Below are 15,121 nucleotides of genomic sequence, written 5' to 3'. Positions count from 1 at the left end.
AGACTGCTTAAATTATATTCAATGGACGAAACATGCCTCCCTTAACCTCTTCAAATCATAAAATCACCTTAACCTTGCAAAGATAGTGCGAATTTGAAATTCAGTGCTTCGGTCCTTCAGTGAGGGACAGGAGCACTTCTTGCCCTCTTAGCCAAATTGTCTCACTTTTCGTCTCGAAATTCCTTTGCTAGGGAAGATTTCATCTTACTTCACGCTATGAATAAAAGTTAATGTCCAATAAAGGTCTAAAATTGTGCATATAAAGAAAAGCGCTCTGGTCCTTCAGTGAGGGACAGGAGCACTTTTGACCTTCTAGGCAAAAACTTCATCATTTCATCGTTTTTGATCAAGTCTGGATGCTTTATCATGTTCATTTAGTCCTCCACTATGCCTTTGATGTTTCGATTTGACCAAACAAGGCCAGGAATGGCTCAAATAAGTCTTTTCACCCTGGTCCTTCAGTGAAGGACGGGAGCACTTTGCCTTGGTCCCTTGGAGAGGGACGGGTGCACTTTTGATGATTCAAACAAAATCCTTCACTTTTCCAAGCTAAAACCTCTTCAGGCGGGTGGAGAAAATCACTTGTTTTCCATTCATATCCAACACTTGGCCTATTTTCATTGCGAGATGAGGGAATTCAAAATTTCACCTTGGTCCCTGAGTGAGGGATAGGAGCACTTTTCCCTTTAACCTTCAAAATTCACCATTTTCATGTCTTCAAAATCTTCAAAAACACCAAGTCACGTCCAATTATCATTCCGGGAGACCCTGCACAAAACAAAATAGAAAAGTCAGTGACAAATATGCATTAGATGACATTTGCGCCTTGGTCCCTTGGAGAGGGACGAGAGCACTTTTGTCCTTTCTGGCTAGAATATTCAAAATTTAGGTCTCCAATCATTTCACAAGGCAGAATTAGGTCATCTTCAAGGCCAGGAATCAGTTAGCAAGCCCTCGCAAAATAAGAAATTGCACTTAGAATGAAATTCGCCTTGGGCCTCCAGTGAAGGACAGGAGCACTTTCTCTGTTTCAGGCATCATCTTGCCTCCGAAATTTGATCAAAATTTACCTAGGCAAGAATATACAATTTCATCTTCAAAATACTAACACTTAGACAAAATTTGAATTTTACCCCAAAAAACCCTGACTAGACCTAACCTGAGACATATCTGACTTCCCGACAGACTTATCTTACTTCAAAAATCTCGATCTTCGGGAGGATGCTTAATAACTTTCAAAATTTGATTGGACTCAGCTTGAATAATGTCCAAAAGAAACCCCCTAAGGCTTAGCCCTAGCCCAGACATACCACTCACTCACTCAAAACCCTAAAAGCAGAGAGAAGAACAGGCAAAACAAAAGCGAGAAGAGGGGGTCCCCATTCTAATGGGGCAATGTGTGAAATGGTCACAACAGGTACCTTATCCTCTCTTGAGAGTCTCTGAATGCTAAAGATGTCGCGAAAAGGATCAATCGGGATGACTTCAAGGTTCTTTGTTGTAGGATCTCCACGTGTGGATAAGCTCTCTGTGGTATGATGTGATTTGCTGGAATCACAAGGGGACTTACACTTGATGACTGAACGTCTGATTTGCTTTGAATATTGTTGGAACACAGGTTTTTACTAGCTTAGATTTGAAAAAAAAGGAAAAAAGATGAGGGTGAGGAAAGGATCTAACCCTAATACTAAGGAATGTAGGAGCAATGATTGATCTTTGATGAAATTCTAACTAAGTCTTGTTTTGACATCCCAGGACCATCTCCACAAGGTTAGTGCGATCTTCGAAGGAAAGCTTTATGATGTTCAAATCATCACTGCAGGCATAGACACCATCAGGCTGATGCATATCAATGAAGAAGCAACAATTGAAGTTAAGCTTAAGCTGAATGATTCCAGTTGACTACACAAGGCAAGTCTGCAATCAACAAACTGCTAGTAGTATGGATATACGAATTTCACCATCAATCAAGCACATTTCTTCCACTCATCTAATAACATGAAATCAAATATGAGAAGTATAGAGACCATGCAAATTGTCGAATCGACCCATAAATTTCACCATTTCTTCAATGAAGTTTCACAAGTCTTTTACAACATCTTGGCAACACTCTTTGCCTTCTCCCTCTACTCTACTCTAATTGCTATTCTATCAACTAGCTAATCACCTTCTAACTACTCTCTATTCGCTAACTCCTTTCTAACTGCTTTCTAACTCTTACTGCCTTTACAAAATGAAGAGTCGGGGCTTATATACTGCCCTTAATACAATTCAATGGCTAAGATCAATTTGAGATCAATGGCCAAGATTAAACAATGAAAACCCTAATTAGGGTTTGTTACAACCATTACATAACATTTAATGCTTGACCAGTGATAAAATTACATTTTAAGGACACATGTCTTCTCTGGAAAATTCGACCAATAGATAGCTGGGGTAGGTACATCGAAGTTTGTGCCACCTCCCATGAGTTAGGTACATTGAATCTGGACATGCTGAGGTGGACCACACTGACTGGAGAAATGATGACTAGGATGCCAACTCGTCTGACACTTGGTTGATGCCAATTTGATGTTGCTGAGAAGCTAGCTTTAATTAACTCTTCTGAAACTATTTGCTTCTTCAACGTACCCTTGCTCTAACTTCTTTGTCTTTGATGTGCAGGATGATGATATACCTGGCCTTGGAATGTTGGATTTGAAGAGGCTATTCCTGATGATGCTTGACCGAAGAAGGCCGTCCTTGTCGATGCCAGACTGGAGGAGGTCGCCCTTATCCTTGCTTGATCTTCTTTGGTGATACTGAGCTGGAGGAGATCATCTTTGTCCTGGACCGGATCTTCTTTGATGAGAACCTGTCGACTTGTAGATCCTCCGGGCTTTGGAGTCACCATCTTGATACCTACACAACATTTCAAAATTAGTAATATATCTTGAAGTGTAGAAATTAAACTTAAAAGGAAGATTTAAGATTTTAATTAGGAAATTTCATGATAAATCTTGAGTTATCATTTCCTAATTAACCATGCAATACTTAGATTTTCCAAAACAAATGTCCAAAAATCAAACCTTAAACAAGGGTGTCAAGATGATTTCGCCATACCTCCTCTTGAGTATTAAACTCTAAGAAATGATGCAAAAATAGATGAATTTCGATAAGCAAAATGTAGATCAAAGCTCTCCCTTAGATAAAATGCGCCTCCTTTAGCCTTCACAAGAATCAACTCCACTTCCTTCAATCTTCAACACTTAGTAGAAATTCGCTCCAAGCAAGCTAGATTTCGCTCCTCAAATTGCTCCTTAATTAGTAGAATTTCGCCTCCAACATGCTATATTTCGCTCCTCAAATAGCTCTCCAATTTCGCACCTCAAATAGCTCTCCAATTTCGCACTTAGGAAAGGATGAATGAATGATTAAACTTGAACAAAGCATCCCCCATATATAGAGCGCTCACCTTGATTCCCTCCAAGGCCGACTTGCCAAAAGGGAAATGGAAATGAAATAAAATCCCCCTCAAAAGAAGGCCGACTTGCTTGTAAAAGCAAATAAATGTATTTGAGCGCTCACCTTCATTTAAAATTTGAAAATTAATTTTAATGCCTCCAAAGTGGATTTTTGATTATTTCAAGGCCTAAAAATTAATTTATTAAATTAAAATGCCTTTAATTTAATGCGAATTTGATTTAGCCTTTCCAAAGGCTTTGAAGTGAGCAATTTTGAGGATTTTAAGGAATATCAACGCTCAATAATGTAAAAATGAAGGATATCACCAATTTCGCCCTAGACCTTCAGTGAAGGTCAGGAGTGATTTTTCAATCTTGCTCTTAATCCTTCATCTTTTGGATTCCAAATTGCTTCCGAGACATAAAATATCATCTCTTCTTCCTATCCACACAAGATTTGGTCTCAATTCCTCAAACAAAGGAGAGGATCCTGAAAAATCGCTATGGGCCCTCTCTGAGGGTCCGGAGCGATTTTTTGATTTTAGGCTTGATTCTTCATCATTTTTCATTGAAACTTCATTCATCATTTGGCAATGTCCTTCCTTAATCCACTCCAACCAAATTCGCTTTGTTGTTGCAAGGTAAAATGAGGATTTTCAACAATATCGCTATGGGCCCTCTCTGAGGGTCCGGAGCGATTTTTCGCTGTGGGCCTTCACTGAGGGTTCGGAGCGACTTTTCATTTTCTGACCAAAATCATCAAGTTTCAAAGGCAAAATAATATTCATCACGCTCTTGGAGGTCTTTTCTCCTTGTCCTAACCTTGCCTTAGCACCATTTTGAAGAAAACATGCATTTTTTGAAAATCTCGCTGTGGGCCTTCAGTGAGGGTTCAGAGCGATTAGGCAAATTCCTTTATCTTTTAATCTTCAAATCACCTCCAAGGCATAACACATCATGTTCTCCTCCTGTCCAAGCAAGTTTTTACCTCAATTCTTCAAACAAAGGAGAGAAAACTGGAAAATCGCTATGGGCCCTCTTTGAGGGTCCGAAGCGATTTTTGTAATTGCCTTCAAAATATTGATTCTCAACAATTTCTTTTCACTTCAAGGCTTTTCAAACATCGTTTCAAACCCATGCCTAACCTTAGTTTTCCTCAAACTTGGATGAAAATCTCCCATTTTAGGTTTCTCGCTGTGGGCCCTCTCTGAGGGTTCGGAGTGATTTTTCACTGTGGGCCTTCAGTGAGGGTCAGGAGCGATTTTTCATTTTTGGGTTGATTTCTTCTTGTGTTGATCCTCCAAATTATATCCAACGGATAGAACATGCTTTCCTTCATCCCTTCCAATCATAAAATCACTTTGATCTTGCAAGAATAATGCATATTTGAAAATCTTGCTGTGGACCCTCTCTGAGGGTCAGGAGCGATTTTTGCTACCTAGACCAAAATGTTTCACCTTTCATCTAAAAATCACTTTGCCAAGGGAGATATCGTCTTGTTCTTTGCTATGAATAAAAATTCATGTCCAAGAAAGGTCCAAAAATGTGCACACAAAGAAAATCGCTGTGGGCCCTCTCTGAGGGTCAGGAGCGATTTTTCCTTTCCTGGGCAAAACTCCTTCAATTTATCATCTTTGATCAAGTCTAGATACTTCATTATGCTCATTCTATCCTTCACCATGCTTTTGACATCTTAAGTCGACCAAATAAGGCTAGCAATGACCCTTATAATATTTCTCGCTGTGGGCCCTCTCTGAGGGTTAGGAGCGATTTTTCTGTTTTCAACAAGGTCCTTCATCATTTCTAGCCAAAACTTCTTCAGGTGGGTGGAGAAAGTCATTTATTTTCCATTCATGATCAAAACTTGGTCTCTTTTCATTTCAAATCGAAGGAAATCAAAATCTCGCTGTGGGCCCTCTCTGAGGGTCAGGAGCGAAATTTGACCTTTTGAACTCTCTGTCAGGATAATTTTATGGAATATAACATTTAAGTATAAGTGATGGAAATGTCACTTATACTTTAAGTTATATTCCATATATACTTTCAGGATGTTTGAGAGTGGTTTCAGACCTCCAGGAGCTATATTGCAAAATCTAGTTTTTGGAGGATTTTCAGTTTCCAGACTTAGTCAAATTTCAGGATCAGGACATTCCAGACTTAGCCAAATTTCAAGATCAGGACTTTCAGACTTAGCCAAATTTCAGGATCAGGACATTCCAGACTTAGCCAAATTTCAGGATCAGGACATCACTCAAGCAGGACCTGCTATCCAGGTGATCCCCTTGGCGACACTCAAAATGCAAAGGCTAACTGACAAAACCCTAAAAGACCTAAAAACAAACCCTAGAAAGCAAAAAGCAGGGGTCCCCATTTGCAATGGGGCGATGTGTGAAAACGTCACAACACAACCTTACATGATTTTATGGCATGAAGACATTGCTGCCAAAGTTGGTGCTTTCTTTTTTATTTTATCCTATGTTTATTAAGTTACAAAGGAGATATATGGTTTAAATACAGAGGCCCATTTATTTTTAAATTTCATTTTTTTTTATTGCAAACTATTAATATTTTTTAGTTGCAAAGACAAATATTAAAAGTTCATATTAATATAGTCCAAAATTAAAAAGAACTAACTATATTAATTTGTTTTATTGCACTTAGAAAACTATTTTGTAATTTTTGGAGTATTATAATTTCTTTAAAAACAATATAAGCCATTCATTTTTTACATCTTGTAACAAACAAGTAGTATCCAATATAGATGGTGCCTTTGATTCACATTTTTGGGTAAAGCCATTGTGTCGAATTATTGAATCTGATGCCTATTATGGCAATGACCATGTGAATCATTCTGGAAAAATAAGGCCCCTTTAACCAAAATAATAACTGGCTACAAATGCTCCCAAGATCATGCTTCAGCACTCTTAGTTGTTGAGAGTTAATGACTATTCTGCCTAGTATGTAAAGGTCCAAACACAATTGGAATCGAAGAACAATTAGATTTTGTAAATGACATTGTTAGATGCACATGAGTAGAGAGATATGAAAGGCCATTTAATAATCCTATTTGCAGTCACCAATGAGGTTCCCTCATATTAGAGCATCCCAAAACGTTAAAGATGCATGTAATAGAGTAATAACTATCAATGAAGCTAAGAATTAAAATCAGATTCTTCATCCACAAAGGTGGTAGCTTGTTTGAGAATGAAAAGTGGTAAAAATTGGATGGATTCTTGCAAAAAATTGTAGAATTGAGACACCACTCCAGGTGTTTTTGGAAACAATTTTAGATGACTTTCTTATACCAATCTTCTTGATAGCATTGCTCCCTTCCTTTCAAATGTTTCTCATCTATTTGAATGTGTCTCATCTATTTGAATGTGGCTAGCAAAAAGTCCACATTTGAAGAGTTGGCGAGTTTGCTTCAACAAGAAGAATCATTTCAAGATGAGTCCACAAACTCCACAAAAATTTGGGCTGTTGTCTCACACAACAATTCAGAAAAAAGCTTGAATGTCAGAGTGGTCCATCCAAGCAAAAACAAGACAATTAATTCGTACAATAGAAGTGCCTCATTTGTGGCAGAAAGGGGCAAATGTCCAAGAGTGTTGGTACAACTTGTTTGCAAAAATAGAATTGAGCTAGTGAAAGACGCAATAGAAATCCTAGGGGGACAAATGGAAGAATCCTAGATGGAAAAGAAGTCTCATAAGCAACAAGGAGATGTTGCTTCCATAGAAGATTTTGATGAAGAGGACTTTTTATACGTTGTAGAAACATCCTCATCCTTTGTAGAACAATTAGTTTGGTATGTTGATTCTAGTGCTTCTAGACATATGAAAGGAGAAAAAGAGTTGTTTGTCAACTTGATCACCTAAACATCATTTGGGCAAGGTTCACTTGGAGGCAATACATCTTGTGAAGTGAAATGCATCGGTGAAATTTCATTGTCACTCAAAACCCACAAATGTTGACTTATGAAGGTTCTTTATGCTCTAGGGCTAGCTAAGAACCTCTTGTCCATTAGTCAATTATTTGAGCACAACTTGAGAGTTGAATTTGATGGATATGATGGTCAAAAAGTATGTCTCATTTGAGGCAAGTCTTGAAATTATGAAGTCGTAGCTCATGCTTCTAGGGTCAAGATGTTTCAATTGGTTGATGTTTCTCAGGTAGACAAAGACCTAACAATAAATACACATTCTTATACCACATTTGTGAACAAGATGAATTTTAGCTATCTTCTTGCTCTGAGTAAACAAGACATGGGGCAAGGACTTATTCCCATGAAGATTTCAAAAGATCTTGACTCTATTAATCTCGTTGAAGAGAACATTGAATTTTGTTTACTACAATGGAGAAACAAGCCCTTTGTCTTTTGGATTTGGTGCAAATTGATTTGTGTGGACCAATGACATTGAGTCATAATTGTGCTTGATATTTTCAACCATTCATAGATGATCACACTAGGAAAATGTGAGTATATTGCTTGACAAGCAAGGCTAAAGCATTTGCAAAGGTAATAGAGTTTCGAGCCATTTTTGAATCGTCATTTGGTTGTCCTCTGAAGGCAATCCACTCAAATCGAGGGGGAATTCATGACTAATGAGTTCTTTGCACATTTGAAAGGTAGTGGGATCAAAAGATAGCTGACCATTGCATTTATGCCACAAGAGAATGTTGCTGCAAAGAGGTGTAATTGTACCATCATGGAAATGATGCCATGCCTAAAGAGAATGTTGCTGCAAAGAGAGGTAATTGTACCATCATGGAAATGATACAAAGTACATTGAAAGATGCAAATTTGATTCTTGCATTCTGGGCATAAGTTGTTCATACAATAGTGTATTTGTTGAACATAGCACCCACAAAGGTGCTTGACGACATAACTCCTCAAAAAGTATGGACTATGACAAAACCCTCTATCTCACATCTAAAGTTGTTTGGATGTACAATTTTCATGCACATTCCCAACGTGTAGAGAAAAAAGTTGGATGACAAATCCTTAAAATGTATTTTTCTTAGATAGAATTCAGAGTAAAAAAGAACTACTTTGAAACAAGCGCCAAAGATTCTTGACAGTGAAGAAGAAATTGAGGATGCTGGATATCAAGAAGAAGAAGGTGGTGAATATTTTCTAAAGTCAGAACAACCTCCGCCCTTCTCATTTGTTGTGCGCAAAATACCCAAGTGTTGTGACACCACCATGAAGGATGAATAATTAGATGCACTTTTTGATAAATTTGCATCAGGACCAAAGACTTGTAGCAATGCTCTTGAGGGATTATTTTTTGGCTCTCGTGCACATTGATACAAAAAAGAGAATCAAAAACATTTAAACAAGATTGATTCATATTCTTGGAAAGATGACATGGATGCAGACTATCAAGTATTGATGATAAGTAACCCTTTGGAAATTATTGGTCTTCCACTTGGGAAGGAAGCTATTGGATGCAAATGGGCCTTCTAGACTATACATTAGGTAGATGGTAGTGTTGATAAGTAGAAGGCCCGACTTATGGCTAAGGGCTATGCTTAGAAAGAAGGCATCAACTATAAGTAAACTTTTGCCTCTGCTGCAAATATCAAGGCTAGGAAGATGGTTCAGTTTGGTTGGTTCATCAAACGGGTGTAAAAAAGTGCTATTTGGTTAGGTGCAGAAAGTGTGTAGAATTGTGAAATGTCTTTATGGTCTGAAATATGCTCACAGAGCTTGGTACATCAAGGGTGATGAGAATCTCCTCAGTTACGCATTCATTAAGAATCCATATGATTTGAATTGCTACCTCAAGGAGCAGTTGGGGAGGAGATTCTGATTTTGATAATATATGTCAATAATTTGGTCATCATTGGGAGTTTTCAGAAGATGATTAAAGCAATGAAGAATGATTGCAAATGATCTTTCGACATCACAGATCTGACACTACTGCATTATTGTCTTGGACTGGAAGTATTGCAAAGTATAAATCATATGTTTGTAACAAAAATAAAATATGCCAAGACATTGTACGAGAAATTTTGCATGGAAGATTGCAAACTGATGTCAACACAAATAGAGATAGGCTTTACAATATTCATGGAATGATCCATCATCACATGTAAATGTAACTCTTTATTGTCAGTTGATTGGGAGCCTCATTTACTTGACATGCGCTAGGCTAGATGTCAACTATTTTGCAGCTATCTTTCGGGGTTCAAGCAAGAACTTAATGTGTTGCTTTAAAGCAGCAAATTAGTAGTTGAGATATGTTTGTTGTACAATGGAACATGGTTTATAATATAAGCATAATGATAATTTTGACATGATTGGATACATAGACATAAACTTTGTAGGATCCTTGGATGATAGGAAATCTACTTTTTGATATGTATTCTTTTTGGGTACTGGGCCAAGATCATGGGAGAGTAAAAACTAAAAGGAAAAGCAACATTGCTCACTCTTCCATAGTAGTAAATTATCATGTCATACATGAAGCTGTTTGCAAGGCAATATGATTGCATTACATCTTGATGGGAATGGGCATAGTGGCATGACAAAATATAGTTCTATTTTGTGCAATCAGAGTGCGTTGAAGCTTGTTTGTAATCTTGTTTTTCATGAGTGCGCTAAACATTAAGGTTTAGTGCCATTACATTTGAGAATATGCTTAGTAACATTATATTCAGCTCCAGTATTGTTCAACTCAAGAGCAATGTGCAAACTGCAAACATTTTTACCAAAATTCTTTTAGTAGAGTGAAGTTCAAAACTTTTTTGACACTTCCTAAGTCATGCTCTTGAGAAAATGTTGTAATAAGGGGAGATTGTTAGAATAAAATAATATATTACATCATTGTATATTTGTTAAGAATCGCATATTATTATTATTAGTCACATAGTCAGTTGGGTAGTTGGTTGGTTATGCCTGGCCTAGTTGATTAATAACTGATTCGTCATTGTATAGAGTGCTACCATATCACTAATGTGATTGCTTATTGCCTCTCCCCATTCTATTTGTAAGTTGGTATCTTTTGGCTAATGCTGGTATGGACCAAGTACCCTTCTCAGACTTGATCAGTGATAGATTAGAACGTTGGGAAAGGTTTAGACAGTATCCTGAAAGCTGACTTTGATCCAGGATGAGGGTGGTTGTTTTCTTTTGGCTTTTCATAATTTATATTTTATTAACATTAATTTTATTTAAAAAAACTGAATATTTATTGATAAAAGACAATAACGAGTTTTATAAGCGTGCTGTTCCTTATTCATTTCTATGGCCTTTTCTTCTGGAGGAAGCTTGAGGTGCATGGTGTAAGAAGAAACGTGTCTTTTGTAATTTGGTTTGTGTGGGCCTCATTATGAGCCAACTTTATTGGTTTTGGCTTCTGAAGTTTCTCTGGTCTCTCGCTTTGCTGAATAGTCAGAATTCTTTTCTGTTTTTTTCACTGTATGCAGGATTTGTCTTTGCAGTGGTTTTTGGCTTCTAGTTGCAGATCTATATAGGTCTGCCGGTTTTCCTAGGGATCCTTACCTCAAGGGAGCAGTGTCTGATTGTCATCTCAATGCAATTTTCAATTGCATGCAGTCTATATGAATTTGGTGCAGTGCATTCTTGGTCCCAAGGGTGTAGGCAATGCTAGTGTAGTGAGGTCCAGAGCCTACTTTCAGGCTGATTTTCTTCAAAAATTGGAGACCAAGGTTCCTGATTAAGAGATTCACTGCTGGGTTGTGAAAAAGCTTCTTCCACTCCTGGGACAGTTGTCTTCTTTGTTGTCTGTGGTGGAGGATGGGGTTTTGATCCCTGTGGTTTCAAAGTGTCTAAAAGCACTAGCTTCTACAGGAGACATCAAGGTTTTGAGGAAGGAAAAATTGGCTGTTCCAACAATTGGAGATGGTTATAAATCATTTGATGGTTTTCTATTGTAAAGTTAGGAGGTAATGAATTCTGTCATGCTGCCTTTCTTTGAGGATGGCTTTTTCTGGATAAAGTGATCAGAAAAGAGGAAATAATTTATGATGTAAAATTTGCCATTTGGAGGATGTAAGGTTGTTATTCCACTCTTACGGTGAGGGGGTGACAAATGTGAAGGGTTTCTGTGCTCATGCTGAGGTTTTGGATCCTGGTGATGGAGTAGGGGTATAGGGAGTTCCTAGCCCCTTCTAGGTTTTACTGCGTCCTTCAATTCCCTTTTGTGTTTTCTCAGAGATGGTAAGTTTTTTTGTGCCAAGTTTATTATACTTTGGCTGTGGTTTTTTGTCTTTTTCATTCATGTCGCCTTGTTTCAATTGAATAGTTGCTGACTGGAATGGTCATTTTTGTTTGTAATCAGTTTTATATATTACTTCCATTAGTGATGGCCCCAATAGACAGAGTCATTAATATATCAGAATAAAGAAGAAATCCTTGTACAATTTGCTAGTATTTCTGTAAAGGCCTAACCAGTTTCTTCTCATTTTAGATAATATTATAGTACGTTGTAGGTTTCTTCTAAACTGTAGCCTAAGAGTGGAATATTTTGTGATTACTCTATTGATGGATAGAGCTGTCATTTCTTAACAGTTTTCCTACTGATAATGTCATCTATGTCTTTAAATGCTACATATTATGTTTCTATGTGATTACTATACTAATTTTGTTTTCGTAAATGTCAATAATACTCTCTTTTGTGTGCAGCCTTTATTGCAAAATTCATGAGCATATACAAGAAATTTCTTATTGCAACTTTTGGCTGAGACCTTTCTGGAGATGGACACTATTACCTTCACTGTTCCTTGCCCTTGTATGTGCTGGTTAGTGCTGATTCTTCGGACATTTTATCAATATAAAAATGTAGCTAGGTGTTCTGCTCTAGCATCAATGGTTAACAGTTAAGAGTGGTTATCCAGGCTGCTTGTCGGTCAATTGCAATACTAAGTTTCTTATTGGATTAATATCTTGTACTTGAAAAAATGTAGCTAATCCAAAAAATGTAGCTAATCCAATGAGTTAAATAGATGATGTTATGTTTTTAATATATAAAGCTGTTCAAATATAATAGTTTTGGCAATGTGTTTGTTACAAACTTGGCACGTTTTTATTTTGATACGTTACAAACTTATTTCTTTTATGGCAAAACCATAGCAGTATTATTTCTTTTGATTGTTTCTTACATAGAATCATTCTGCTGTATTTCTCAGTTTACTTTTTGACACTATAAATAAATGAGCTGTTATTAAGATTTTAATAGCATTTATGTTTCATTTTTTTAAAGGGGGCTATCATATAACCTGGAAAGGATAAGCATACATCTTCAGTTACACAACATTTTTCATTTTACTGTTATATTATTTTATTCAGCAGATTTACTCGTTGAAAGTGGTTCTCACCTCTCTCTAAAATGCTAAATGTTATAACTCTTGATTAGCATCTTTACTCTGTTAAGCAGCTATCTCTGAAAAAATAGTGTTTGCTTATTATCTGTCAAAGATAAATAAAGGATATTTCATATTGTGTTTCAAATCTGCCATGGTCTTTGCTGGTTTGTTTTTCTCAGCCAATGAGGATGATCAGAGTTTGGTTATGTTGCCTTTTGTGGGAAGAGTGCACCCAATTTCTGTTGAATGTCTGGAGATTGGATAAATAATCTCATTGTTGTGGCCCCATTTCTTTAGATTAATTAGTTATCTATTGGAGCTCCCACCCATCAATCATTAATATTTATTTACATCCATAGTCAAGTCAAGAGGCAAGATGGCAAGGCAGTCATTAATGGCAAGACTCAAAACTCAGAGATAAATCTTATGATCAGATTATAGATTATAATCATGCATAAACATAAACATCATTACATAAAGAAAGACATATATTGATATGGCAATGTCAGTTCAAGAGATGTTGGGCTATTTTTAACAGAAACCATGATGAGTTCTGAACTTAGTTGCCAGAAACGCGACGGTCTCCCGTCGTTTCGCGTTTCAACGGGAGAAACGCGTTTCGCGTTTCTAACGGCCGTTTCTGCAGCGAAATTCCTTTGTAATATGTTTTCCATTGTTTTGATTTGTCAGTCAAATAATTGTTTTCCATTATAAGTGGGGTAAAGTAATTGTTTTTAACAGTAAAGTAAATGTTTTAAATGGTAAAGTAATTGTTTTTAACAGGTTTGATAGTAAAGTAAATGTTTTAAACAGATTTGACAGTAAAGTAATTGTTTTTTATTGATTTAACATTGACACACTTGCATGCCTTTTAGATTTGACAGTAAAGTAATTTTTATAATAAACTTGCATGGGTATATATATTGTTTTGTATTTTAGAAACTTTAACTTCATATTTTTTATTTATGTGAAATAAAGTTTTTTAATGAAACTATATATAAAAATTCATGCCTTTCAATTATGTAGAATAATATTTTATAATAAAAACTTGCATATACATATATCTATTGTTTTGTATTTTAGAAACTTTAACTTCATATTTTTTATTTATGTGAAATAAAGTTTTTTAATGAAAATATATATAAAACTCCATGCTTTTTCATTTATGTAAAATATTTTTTTATAATATTATATATATATATATATACGTTTCTTATACGCAACCTTTAAATATTCCGTTTCTCGTCACGTTGCCGTTGCGGTTGCGTTTCTCGTTTCTCGTTTCTGGTAACTAAGGTTCTGAAAGATACGATTTGTTTTATGTCAGCCACTCACCAATTAAAAAAGGCCTTGGAAAGTTTATATGGTGAAACAATAATCTGATGAAGTGTTTGTTAATAACAAATTCGATTAATATTCCAATGGATAGTTGTGATATAGGCAAATGTTTGCAGCGATAATTAGTCAGACATAAAGACACTAATTGTAAGCCTTATACCGACTGCAATCAAGACAACAGAAAGTGACAGTGATCATCTAAAGAAGAGAAGCGATAAAGAATATGCTGAAGAGCAGCAATGGACAATGATTGGCTTCACAACACAGTGATCGAAGATTTTTAAGTGCAGCGATCTTTTTGTAAGAATAAAAAGCAATTCTATGAGGAACAAAATCATCAAAGAGTGATTCAATTTATGGAGTAATCTTATTCATATAAGAAGTAATATAATAGAAATGATTTGTAGCAACAATCAATATAAATGATGACAGTAATATGAGGGAACGAACGCAGCACAAGGAAACGATATAATATATTCCTTAAAGACCATTGTTTTGACTACACAAGCAATAGTGGCAGCATCATTATGGATATGTTGGTCTTCAACAATGAATAATGGCGATGTGGTTAAGCAAGCGATTTGAGATTGATTCTTGTATAGAATATATCGAGCACAATGAATATATTGAGAGAAGAAACGTGGAAGAAACGTGGCAAATGTGATTATATTGAGGTGGCGGTTTAATTAATAAACAAGTGATTACATTATAAACCATAAAAGGCAGTGAACTTTTACAAAGAAGGAGACGTGGCTTTGTTAAGACTAGGTAGCAATTGTATGTTTTATTTTAATAAACATTAAAGGTGGGGTCTTGATTAATGAGGGGATGCGTTTGGGCCTAGTGAGAAGGTGTGATGCTTTGTAATGGCTATAATCATGAAATGGTGCGATTTCGTTTAAGGCAAGGAATGTGGCGATGTTAATTAATATGCTTGTTTATTAAAGTGGCAGTTCTTATTTATTATGCAAGTTAATCTCTTAAATGAAGCAGCAATCAAAGTCAAT

The 15,121-nt window shown here is 36.2% G+C and overlaps 1 protein-coding gene across 1 annotated transcript in view; it reads left to right on the top strand.

Annotated features, from left to right (window-relative positions):
* The window catches only part of LOC131070906 (replication factor C subunit 3), a 67,666-nt gene extending 55,204 nt beyond the window's left edge, over nt 1–12,462 (top strand). Inside the window, exon 11 of the mRNA XM_058006578.2 lies at nt 12,097–12,462. Coding sequence (XP_057862561.1) covers nt 12,097–12,155 — 59 coding nt within the window. The 3' untranslated portion in view covers nt 12,156–12,462. The remainder of the gene's footprint in view (nt 1–12,096) is intronic.
* Nucleotides 12,463–15,121: the final 2,659 nt, after the last annotated feature.

The sequence above is a fragment of the Cryptomeria japonica genome, chromosome 1 (assembly GCF_030272615.1).
Source record: "Cryptomeria japonica chromosome 1, Sugi_1.0, whole genome shotgun sequence".
Lineage (NCBI taxonomy): Eukaryota > Viridiplantae > Streptophyta > Pinopsida > Cupressales > Cupressaceae > Cryptomeria > Cryptomeria japonica.
This window is presented reverse-complemented; position numbering and strand designations above follow the sequence as displayed.